The 12987-nt window shown below is 38.3% G+C and overlaps 1 protein-coding gene across 3 annotated transcripts in view; it reads left to right on the plus strand.

The window, feature by feature from the left end:
* The window catches only part of VPS8 (VPS8 subunit of CORVET complex), a 288065-nt gene that overhangs the window by 230028 nt on the left and 45050 nt on the right, over positions 1-12987 (plus strand). For all 3 annotated transcript variants that reach the window (XM_059920698.1, XM_059920699.1, XM_059920700.1), the window contains one exon: positions 444-497. In XM_059920698.1, coding sequence (XP_059776681.1) covers positions 444-497 — 54 coding nt within the window. The remainder of the gene's footprint in view (positions 1-443; positions 498-12987) is intronic.

The following is a 12987-nucleotide window of genomic DNA, read 5'->3' on the forward strand; positions in this document are numbered from 1 at the left end:
ATCCTTTTTCTAAATCCTTCTATTATTAGCAAACGCTTGTGCATGTTTTGCTTAAAAGGGACATTAGATCAGAAGGGATACTCTGAGTTGGTCTGTGCAAGACATGCTACTACATATCGTGTCAGTTGATTTCCATTGTCCACAGAGATCTGTGTCTATTAGGTTCCTCACCATTTGGCTGAAACCAATTTGGACCATCTTTTCTACTTTTCTTACCCTAATCACATTTTTTTCTTGGCTAACTACTGACTTTTTGATCTCCAGAGAAACTTCAAAGGGACTTAACAAAAAAATCTATTCATTGCTCCCCTGAAAATGTCTGTTTTATCTCAGTTACATGAATTCTAGTTGAATTATTTTAAGTATGGGTCAAATAAAGCTAGCCTATAACTAAGAAGATATCAAAAGGTTTACCTTTTTTTTTTTTTTTTTTTTTTTTTTAGGTAAAAATGTCCCCATCCTGTCATCCATCCAAAGGGGATCCTGCTGTTAAGAAGGTGAGTGAGTTTTAACGGCAAAAAGCCGACTTCCTCCTTCTGTGTATTTAGTCTCCTCTGTTGAACCATGTTCTCAAAATGAGTGATTTTAAATCATTTTAATGCGTCAAAGTTTCTTTCTGATTGGATGCCTTAAAGAGGTGTCACCAGGACTTGTTGGCTCTTCCAGAGAAGCCAAATGAGGGTTTGGGTCTAGCATCAGTCTCCTGGCAACTAGGGACTTTCATTGTTCTAGAATTCCCGTCCTCTCTACCAGATGGGCATCCTGGTATCAGTGAGTGGTAGCAGATGAAAGGTATTCTAAGGATGAAAGGTACATAGTTTTTCTTAACAATGTACTTTCCCTCCAGATAGCTGTTCCTAAAGAAAACTGGTCTGAGGTATTAACATTTCAGCACATACCAGCTAAGTAAGACCTCAATAAATACTTGTGTGATAGAACTCTTATCTAGGCCATTTCAACCCTTGAATGTAACCTCTGTGGCACAGATAGGTTGTTTGTCTTTCAAGTAATTCTCAGATGATGTCAAAAGAACCACTAAAATCCTTTTCTTTATCCAACTGCAACAGTGCAGTTGAAATATAGCAAACAGATTGACATTTTTGCTATGTTTTCTTTTACCATTTTTATTTCTCTGATAGTTGACTTGTCCCTGGTTGTAGGTGTGCTTTCCTTACCCTTTTTTATGATTTCAGCCAGCATCCGTGTTGGGGAAGGATTGTAGAACAAAAATAACACCTTGCTGGCTCTGTTGACTAACAGCAGGTTCTAGCTTCAAAGCGGTGTGCCAAAAATGGGTCCCTTTTCTCTGCCTTCAGAATCCCCTTTTCAAAGGAAAAAAAGAATAGAAACGAAACATGTTGTCTGAAAAGCCCTATAACGTGCTGCACGTGAAAACCTCTTTCACTCTTGTCAAGACAGCAAGGGCAGGCGAGACCACAGTGGTGATTGTTGCCGCTCAGAACCATCACACTGTAACATGAGGAGCTGGAAAGGGCGTCAACCACTTAGTCGCACTCAGTAAACAAAGGAGGAAACTGGAATCCTGAGGGAAATTTTTTACCTCTCTCAAATGTTCCATAGGACACACTTCTACCATAGAGGTTAAAAACACGTGCTTTGGATTCAGTGATTGACTCATCTACTTTATCTGAATAACCTTGAGTAAGTCAGCCTCTCTGTTTCCTCCTCTATAAAGTGATGATGCTCCTCTCAGAATTGCCCTAAAGATTAAATGAGAAACAATTTAAGTGCCTAACACTGTGTTTGACACATATTAAGTACTCAGTAAATTATAACACAAGTACTCAGCTGTTACTGAAACTAGTATTAAAACACAAGTCTCCCAGCTCCTAGTCAGATGTCCTTTCATCTGTCCTTTATTATGCTACTTATATACTATTGTCCATTTAGCAAGTATTTCTTTATACTAGATAGTGAGCTAAGAAGCAGACTACAGAGATTAAAAATACAATCCCTGTTCTCAAGGATCTCAGCATTTAATTGGAAAGGTAGACAGATTGCACTGACAGTTACCAGACTACTTGACACGTGCCATGCAGGGTGCACAGGGTGCTGCAGGAGTGTGGGGGAGAGGCCCGGTTTTGAAATGACTAAGCTCCTTTAGTACAACTCTTACATTCTTTATGGTAGAGAGTCCAGTGAAGAAACTTAAGAAATGGTTAGCTGCTCCCCTACAACTTTGTTACTAGATTGTAATGAAAGCAAATCCTACCATACTTAAAGACGTTTATTAAATTAAGATCGCGAAAACATTTTATCCAGTCGACATATCATGAATACCTTTTATTTTAGCAATGAGGGTCCATTTCTAATATTTACCATTCTGATTAATAAGACATTGATTTCACCAATGGAACATTTTTCTGCTGTCTTTTGAGCTAATGAGCAGAGTCTTAGGTGTCGGTCAATATAGGAACAGCTTTTAGGAGCTGCCTTTGGAAATTCATGTGAGCTGCAGTTTCTGAAATGTGGATTCTTGTTTAGAGCCACTGACCACCCCTGACTTGAAGCCTAAACTTAATAGCACATACTTAATATTGCACTGTTTATGGTGTGTAGAATAACTTTAAAATATATATCATAACAGGTGCCTCTCCCAAACTAAGAGGTCAAGGAAGGCTTCCCAGTAGAGGTAAAGCTTGATCTAGCCTGGAAACACAAGGCAAAAGGTATTCCAGGCAGACATGGGTAAGCAAGGAAATGGAGGCAGTTCTGTTTTTCTTAAGTATGGGATCTTGCAGAAGCCTGGTGAAGTAAATGGGAGTCCAGATCACAGAGCCCCAGTCTGTGAAGTTTGCTTTTTATCTCAAGGATAAGTGTTTCCATCAAACATGAGATTAGAGGCAGAAAGACCAATTAGAAGAAAAAAGGTCCTAAGCCTATGCTGTGTTAATAGAATGAGAAGGTGAGATAGATTTAAGTCTTAGCCTTTTTATTCTCCCCACAAACCTTTTTGACACTGTGAGTTAGGTGTCCTTCCTTTTTTGAGCTCTCAGAGTACCTGAACTAGTCCCTACAAACACACTTATCTGGCTGTGTTGAAATTGCCTCTTTGCTTTTACGTGTCCCCCATTAGACTCTCTGCCTCTTAAGGGCAGGGCCCATAGCAGTTCTGTTTCCTGTTGTCTATCTAAGTGTAGAACAAAGTATGCAGTCACTCAGTAGTTGTTGCGTGAATGAGAGAGACATGGAAGAGATTCCGTAGGACTTCGTAGTTGTTTATGGGAAGTGAGGAGAAAAAAGAAGTTTCTGCTGAATAACTGGAGAAAGAACAAATGAAGCATCATTGCTGTTCTGGGCTTGTATTCCCAGCATGGTCAGTTCCTGACTGTTTAAGCTCTATCAGCAATACTCCAAGTGAGATCAGTGTGAAGCTTAGCATCTCACTGTTCCTTCCCTAGTTGGATATGTATATTTGTGTGTATGTGTTTATGTGTGCATATATATATGCATCTACATATATATTCTGGTTGTCATCCTGGAGCTACAGTCCCTCTTCCCAAAGTTGCACTGACAGATGGAAGCACCAAGAGTGTCTGTTGAACAGTGTGACTGCCAAAGTGACATGTGTAAGAAACACAAAAGAGCAGCAGTGTTCTTGATTTGAGCCAAAGATTCTCTGTTGACCAATAACTGAAGAGAGTGTTCAGTGACTCTACTGCATATTGGCCCTGTGAAGAGCTCTACTCAAGTGCCGAGGAGTCAGGAGCCGTGTTCTGTAGGTCCTGCTAGCTCGGGATAGGCGGCTCATGTAGAAGTCACTCTCCTACTCTGCTGCCATGTCAGGGCCTGGCAGACTCCATGAGCATTTTGTATTTGTGATATTTTTTCAGAAAGCTCTGGATTAGAAATACTTATATGTAATAATATATCTATAGCATTTAAAATTTGTATATCATATTTATCTTTTGTATAAAATATTTCTTCTTAATGGGCTCTAACTGATAACTTCAATAAAAAAGTAGGAAGACACATATGCTTCCCTAGGATTTCTTCAGTGTTTGATCGTAGATGACTAGAAATTTGAAAATTAGAAGCATTTTCCTTAGATAGAAATTGTCCTAAAGTCTATTGCACTAAACTCCCTAGCATAGATCCAAATAGGAGGTGCTGAAGTGTTTGAGGTGGATTAAAGGAGTTTAGAGGGTTAGTTGAAGGCAGCAACAAAAACGTCTCAGCTATGATGCAGCACTTCTTGACTACTGTAGAAACACCAACCAGGAACTTGTGTGGCAAAGTTGGCATTGTTACATGCATAATAATCAGAGAAAGCAGTTTTCTCTTATTCTTGATCACAAAAGCATGGTTACACTCTCTGAGCCATCCCCTGTTTTAGAGGAACCTTCTCTGCTGTTGTGTTTGTGGAAGCCTGAGGGGCCAGGTGTTCTGGCTGGTAGAATCCACTGTAAGGGGTACAGTTAATGTTCTTCTCAGAATGACTTCTTCCAGTTAGGGAGAAGGTACTGAGAGTGGCATAGTGGGAAGCCTTTCTAATAGTTCTGGGTAATTCAGTAAATATTCAACAAGCCTCTAAGGTGCCAGGACTTGGAGGAACAAAGGTCAGTGAAATATAGTTCTTGCAGAAGGAAAAGACCTACAAAAACAAACCCAAAACAATGAAGAAAATGGTAATAGGAACATACATATCGATAATTATCTTAAATGTAAATGGATTAAATGCTCCAACCAAAAGACATAGACTGGCTGAATGGATACAAAAACAAGACCCATATATATATGCTGTCTACAAGAGACTCACTTCAGACCTAGGGACACATACAAACTGAAAATGAGGGGATGGAAAAAGATAGTCCATGAAAATGAAAATCAAAAGAAACCTGGAGTAGCAATTCTCATATCAGACAAAATAGACTTTAAAATAAAGACTATTACAGGAGACAAAGAAGGACACTACATAATGATCAAAGGATCAATCCAAGAAGAAGATATAACAATTGTAAATATTTATGCACCCAACATAGGAGCACCTCAGTACATCAGGCAAATGCTAACAGCCATAACAGGGGAAATCAACAATAACACTACAATAGTAGGGGACTTTAACACCCCACTTTCACCAATGGACAGATCATCCAAAATGAAAATAAATAAGGAAAAACAAGCTTTAAATGACACATTAAACAAGATGGACTTAATTGATATTTATAGGACAGTCCATCCAAAACCAACAGAATACACTTTCTTCTCAAGTGCTCATGGAACATTCTCCAGGATAGATCACTTATTGGGTCACAAGTAAATTTAAGAAAATTGAAATCATATCAGGTATCTTTTCTGACCACAACGCTATGAGACTAGATATCAATTACAGGAAAAAACTGTAAAAAATACAAACACATGGAGGCTAAACAATCCACTACTAAATAACCAAGAGATCACTGAAGAAATCAAAGAGGAAATTAAAAAAATACCTAGAAACAAATGACAATGAAAACACGATGACGCAAAACCTATGGGATGCAGCAAAAGCAGTTCTAAGAGGGAAATTTATAGCAATACAATCCTACCTCATGAAACAAAAGTCTCAAATAAACGACCTAACCTTACACCTAAAGCAATTAGAGAAAGAACCAAAAAAACCCCAAGTTAGCAGAAGGAAAGAAATCATAAAGATCAGATCAGAAATAAATGAAAGAGAAATAAAGGAAATGATAACAAAGATCAATAAAACTAAAAGCTGGTTCTTTGAGAAGATAAACAAAATTGATAAAACGTTAGCCAGACAACAAGAAAGAAAGGGAGAAGATTCAAATCAACAGAATTAGAAATGAAAGAGGAGAACTAACAACTGACACTGCAGAAATACAAAGGATCATGAGAGATTACTACAAGCAACTATATGCCAATAAAATGGACAACATGGAAGAAATGGACAAATTCTTAGAAAAGTACAACCTTCTGAGTCTGAACCAGGAAGAAATAGAAAATATAAACAGACCAGTCCCAAGCACTGAAATTGAAACTGTGATTAAAAATCTTCCAACAAACAAAAGCCAGGACCAGATGGTTTCACAGGTGAATGCTGTCAAACATTTAGAGAAGAGCTAACACCTGTCCTTCTCAAACTCTTCCAAAAAATTTCACAATTTGTATGGAAACACAAAAGACCCCGAATAGCCAAAGCAATCTTGAGAAAGAAAAATGGAGTTGGAGCAATCAGGCTCCCTGACTTTGGACTACACTACAAAGCTACAGTAATCAAGACAGTATGGTACCGGCCCAAAAACAGAAATATAGATCAATGGAACAGGATTGAAATCCCAGAGACAAACCCACGCAACTATGGTCACCTTATCTTTGATAAAGCAGACAAGAATATACAATGGAGAAAAGACAGCCTCTTCAATAAGTGGTTCTGGGAAAACTGGACAGCTACCTGTAAAAGAATGAAATTAGAACACTCCCTAACACCATATACAAAAATAAACTCAAAACGGATTAAAGACCTAAATGTAAGGCCAGACACTGTAAAACTCTTAGAGGGAAACATAGGCAGAACACTCTATGACATAAATCACAGCAAGATCCTTTTGACCCACCTCCTAGAGAAATGGAAATAAAAACAAAAATAAACAAATGGGATCTAATGAAATTTGAAACCTTTTGCACAGCAAAAGAAACCATAAACAAGATGAAAACACAACCCTCAGAATGGGAAAAAATATTTGCAAATGAAGCAACGGACAAAGGATTAATCTCCAAAATACATAAACAGCTCATGCAGCTCAATATCAAAAAAATGAACAACCCAGTCCAAAAATGAGCAGAAGACCTAAATAGACATTTCTCCAAAGAAGATATATAGATTGCCAACAAACACATGAAAGGATGCTCAACATCACTAATCATTAGAGATTTGCAAATCAAAACCACAGTGAGGTATCACCTCACACCAGTCAGAATGGCCATCATCAAAAAATCTACAATAATAAATGCTGGAGAAGGTGTGGAGAAAAGGGAACCCTCTTGCACTGTTGGTGGGAATGTAAACTGATACAGCCACTATGGAGAACAGTATGGAGGTTCCTTAAAAAACTAAAAATAGAACTACCATACGACCCAGCAATCCCACTACTGGGCATATACCCTGAGCAAACCATAATTCAAAAAGAGTCATATACCACAATGTTCATTGCAGCACTGTTTACAATAGCCAGGACATGGAAACAACCTAAGTGTCCATCAACAGATAAATGGATAAAGAAGATGTGGCACATATATACAATGGAATATTATTCAGCCATAAAAAGAAATGAAATTGAGTTATTTGTAGTGACCTAGAGTCTGTCATACAGAGTGAAGTAAGTCAGAAAGAGAAAAACAAATACCATATGCTAACACATATATATGGAATCTAAAAAGAAAAAAAGGTTCTGAAGAACCTAGGAGCAGGACAGGAATAAAGACACAGATGTAGAGAACGGACTTGAGGACATGGGGTGGGGAAAGGGTAAGCTGGGACGGAGTGACAGAGTGGCATTGACATATATACACTGCCCAATGTAAAACAGATAGCTAGTGGGGAGCAGCTGCATAGCACAGGGAGATCAGCTCAGTGCTTTGTGACCACCTAGAGGGGTGGGATAGGGAGGGTGGGAGGGAGCTGCAAGAGGGAGGGGATAGGGGAATATATGTATATGTATAGCTGATACATTTTGTTATAGAGCAGAAACTAACACAACATTGTAAAGTAATTATACTCCAATAAAGGTATTTACAAAAAAAGAAAATGGAAAAAGAAAATTTCTCCAGTTGTCTACCAGTGAGATCTCCCAGTGCTCTTGGAAATTCTTTGTAGTAGCTTAGCAAGGAACTTCTCAGTAAGTCTAAGTTAGTTCCATGGAAGAAGAGGCTGATATCAACCCCTGGACTCTGGGAGCTCCATATTCTAGTGAAACCATTTCCTCATGTTGGGAACTTCCAGTATTGCATAGTTGCATAGATCATTCCTACCTAACCTACACACTATAAATATGTACAGCCTTATCAGTAGCAAAGGGCCCCTCTCTACTGCACATAGGCCAGGCACTTAGAGGTCGACTATGCACAACCTAAATTGTGAGATTATAAGAGTTACGGGGAATACATGCATTCTATTATTTCTCTGATGTAAATTGTTCACTCAATAAACTGTATTTTATATCCTAAAAAAAAAAAAAATATATATATATATATATATATATAGTTCTTGCTCTCAGCACACTTAAAAGTTAATGGTGACTGAACTGGTGGACTTAATAGCCAAGCTTTCCAGAAATTGGTGCATAGCTTCTCAAATATTCAAGTTTAATACCAGAATTTAGAGCTGATTCTTTTTTTCCCAAGTGTTCCGGTGAGGCAAAATTTTTATAGCTGGTTCCCAGTTTTGCCACTCATGTCAGGAATGTAGTTGACTGTACTTGCTTATGATTTTTATTGAATTATGGAGTGGGAGGGTTTGGGGTTTTTTTGAGGGAAAAAGCCCCATAGAGCCACTGTTTCCATAGCAACAGAAAAGCTGGCTGCAGTGTCTCAACTGACCAGCCCAAGAATGGCTGGTTGATAATTTCACAAAAGTCAAGGGAACACAAAAGGAGAAAGCACTGAGAGATAGATGCAACATTTTCTAGATGTTGTGTGATGTTGGCTTAAGTAAAGATTCATTTGCCTTTTTTTATTTAACTGAAGTGTAGTTGGTGTACAATATAGTGATTCACAATTTTTAAAGGTTATACTCCATGTATAGTTATTATAAAATATTGGCTATGTTCCCTCTGTTGTACATTGTATCCTTATAGCTTATCTTATATGTAATAGTTTGTACCTCCCACTTTCCCTACCCTTATATTGCCTCTCCCCCTTTCCCTCTCCCCAGTGGTAACCACTAGTTTGTTCTCTATATCTGTGAGTCTGTTTCTTTTTTGTTATATTCACTAGTTTGTTGTGTTTTTTAGAGTCCACATATAAGTGATGTCATACAGTATTTGTCTTTCTCTGTCTGACTTATTTCACTTAGTATAATACCCTCCAAGTCCATCCATGTTGCTGCAAGTAGCAAATTTTCATTCTTTTTTATGGCTGAATAGTATTCCATTGTATGTTTATACATCTTCTTTATCCATACATCTGTTGATGGACACTTAGGTTGCTTCCAATTGTTTCTTGGCAACTGTAAATTATAGTACTATGAACATTGGGGTGCATGTATCTTTTCAAATTCGTGTTGTGGGGGGTTTTTTGGATATATACTCAGGAGTGGAATTTCTGGGTCATATGGTAATTCTATTTTTACTTTAATGAGAAACCTCCATACTGTTTTCCACAGTGACTGCACCAATTTACATTCCCACCAACAGTGTACGAGGTTTCCCTTTTCTCTACATATTCACCAACATTTATTATTTGTGTTCTTTTTGATAATAGCCATTCTGACAGGTGTGAGGTGATATCTCATTGTGGTTTTGATTTGCATTTTCCTCATAGTTAGTTAGCAGTGTTGAGCATCTTTTCATGTGCCTATTGGCCATCTGCATTTTCTCTTTGGAAAAATGTCTCTTCAGGTCTTCTGACCATTTTTTAATTGGGTTGTTTGTTTTTGATGTTGAGTTATATGAGCTGTTTATTTATTTTGGATATTAACCCTTATCAGTCATATCATTTGCAAATATTTTCTCCCCTTCAGTAGATTGTCTTTCATTTTGTTGATGGTTTCCTTCACTGTGCAAAAGCTTTTAAGTTTAATTAGGTCCCATTTGTTTACTTTTGCTTTTATTTCCATTACTCTAGGAGACAGATCCAAAAAAATATTGCTACAATTTATGTCAAAGAGTGTTCTGCCTATGTCTTCCTCTAGGAGTTTTATGGGTTTGGGTCTTACATTTAGGTCTTTAATCCATTTTGAGTTTAATTTGTGTACGGTGTTAGAGAATGTTCTAATTTCATTCTTTTACATGTAGCTGTCCAGTTTTCCTAGCACCACTTTGTCTTTTCTCCAGCATATATTCTTGCATCCTTTGTTGTAGATTATTGACCATAAATATGTGGGTTTATTTTTGAGCTCTCTGTTCTGTTCCATTGATCTGTGTGTCTCTTTTTGTGCCAGTACCATACTGTTTTGATTACTGAAACTTTGTAGTATACTCTGAAGTCAGGGAGTCATCTGCCTTTTTATGTCTCACCCTTAACTCCTGCAAAGGTGCAATTCCTCATGAACAACAAACTGGTAGCCCTTGATGATTGTATGCTGCCTCTTTCCTTAGAGTATTTGTCTTAGTAGGACTTAGATGCACATTATATCCAGATGTGATTTCCATGCCTCAATTGATTTAACAAAAAGCAACCAGAGGACATGATTTGATCTTTGTTTTTGCACAGGCATGGTAGAAGATCTCAGCATGCCAGGTACCTCTTTATGCTGATGTGAAGAAGCTGACATGCAGTTGCCTTCAGACATCTGAAGGGTGCTGATTTGGAAGTAGAGGCATTCTTAGTAGTTCAGAGGACAGAACTGGTACCTGTGGGTAACTGCTATGTAGATGGAGATGTTGGCTTAGTATGAGAATTTTCTAACATTACCCATTATCAGAGGCGTGCCGTGAGGGGCAGGGTGTCTGTCTCTCAGAGCTGCTGCAGAGGGATTCCTGCCATGGGTGAGAGGTTGGATTGGTTGATTTTTAGACCTTTTGAAGGTTAAGATCTTCTGAGTCTACAGTTGTATTAAACAAGTGGCATGTTTGTTGATGTGCTGAATGATTTTAGTTAGACCCTAACCCCCAGTCTGAATTAATAGAATATGTTGTCTATCAAAGAAAAACAAATCTGGACTTAGGTAAGAAGAAGACTTCATTCAAAAGAATTATTGCAATAAGGGGAGGGAGGTATTACAATAGAGGGGAAGAGGCTATTCCATAGGGAGAACAATTTGACCAAAGGATCTGCAAGTGTCTCAAGATCAGGCAGAACGGAAATTTCTTTTATAGGGGCAGGTAAACAAGGCTAGAAAGAACCAGATATGGGGGAATAGATGGCAGAATCAGACAGTGATCAGGAAATGTCTTTCCTTGATGTCAGCTGATTCTCAGGAAACATCATTAAGGAGAGGTTATATGCTGGCTTGGGCTGAGGGTGGGTCAGAGGCTTGGGAGAAGGAGACAAGCTTAGGTAACATTTGGTCATCAGTTAGCAAGCATTTTCTTTTTTTTTTTTTAAACATCTTTATTGAAGTATAATTGCCTTACAATAGTGTGTTAGCTTCTGCTTTATAACAAAGTGAATCAGTTATACATATACAGTATGTTCCCATTTCTCTTCCCTCTTGCATCTCCCTCCCTCCCACCCTCCCCATCCCACCCCTCTAGGTGGTCACAAAGCACCGAGCTGATCTCCCTGTGCTATGCGGCTGCTTCCCACTAGCTATCTATTTTACATTTGGTAGTGTATATATGTCCATGACACTCTCTTACCCTGTCACATCTCACCCCACCCCCTCCCCATATCCTCAAGTCCATTCTCTAGTAGGTCTGTGTCTTTATTCCCGTCTTGCCACTAGGTTCTTCATGGCCTTTTTTTTTTTTTTTCTTGGATTCCGTATATATGTGTTAGCATACTGTATTTGTTTTTCTCTTTCTGACTTACTTCACTCTGTATGACAGACTCTAACTCCATCCACCTCATTACAAATACCTCCATTTCATTTCTTTTTATGGCTGAGTAATATTCCATTGTATATATGTGCCACATCTTCTTTATCCATTCGTCTGTCGATGGACATTTAGGTTGCTTCCAGGTCCTGGCTATTGTAAATAGAGCTGCAATGAACATTGTGGTACATGACACTTTTTGACCTATGGTTTTCTCAGGGTATATGCCCAGTAGTGGGATTGCTGGGTCGTATGGTAGTTCTATTTGTAGTTTTTTAAGGAACCTCCATACTGTTCTCCATAGTGGCTGTATCAATTTACATTCCCACCAACAGTGCAAGAGTGTTCCCTTTCCTCCACACCCTCTCCAGCATTTATTGTTTCTAGATTTTTTGATGATGGCCATTCTGATCGGTGTGAGATGATATCTCATTGTAGTTTTGATTTGCATTTCTCTAATGATTAATGATGTTGAGCATTCTTTCATGTGTCTGTAGGCCATCTGTATATCTTCTTTGGAGAAATGTCTATTTAGGTCTTCTGCCCATTTTTGGATTGGGTTGTTCGTTTTTTTGTTATTGAGCTGCATGAGCTGCTTGTAAATCTTGGAGATTAATCCTTTGTCAGTTGCTTCATTTGCAAATATTTTCTCCCTTTCTAAGGGTTGTCTTTTGGTCTTGTTTATGGTTTCCTTTGCTGTGCAAAAGCTTTTAAGTTTCATTAGGTCCCATTTGTTTATTTGTGTTCTTATTTCCATTTCTCTGGGAGCTGGGTCAAAAAGAATCTTGCTGTGATGTATGTCATAGAGTGTTCTGCCTATGTTTTCCTCTAAGAGTTTGATAGTGTCTGGCCTTACACTTAGGTCTTTAATCCATTTGGAGTTTATTTTTGTGCATGGTGTCAGGGAGTGTTCTAATTTCATACTTTTACATGTATCTGTCCAATTTTCCCAGCACCACTTATTGAAGAGGCTGTCTTTTCTCCACTGTATATGCTTGCCTCCTTTATCAAAGATAAGGTGACCATATGTGTGTGGGTTTATCTCTGGGCTTTCTATCCTGTTCCATTGATCTATATTTCTGTTTTTGTGCCAGTACCAAACTGTCTTGATTACTGAAGCTTTGTAGTATAGTCTGAAGTCAGGGAGCCTGATTCCCCCAGCTCCATTTTTCGTTCTCAAGATTGCTTTGGCTATTCGGGGTCTTTTGTGTTTCCATACAAATAGGGAAACTTTTTGTTCTAGTTCTGTGAAAAATGCCAGTGGTAGTTTGATAGGGATTGCATTGAATCTATAGATTGCTTTGGGTAGTAGAGTCATTTTCACAAT

The sequence above is a fragment of the Balaenoptera ricei genome, chromosome 4, assembly GCF_028023285.1.
Source record: "Balaenoptera ricei isolate mBalRic1 chromosome 4, mBalRic1.hap2, whole genome shotgun sequence".
Taxonomy (NCBI): Eukaryota; Metazoa; Chordata; class Mammalia; order Artiodactyla; family Balaenopteridae; genus Balaenoptera; species Balaenoptera ricei.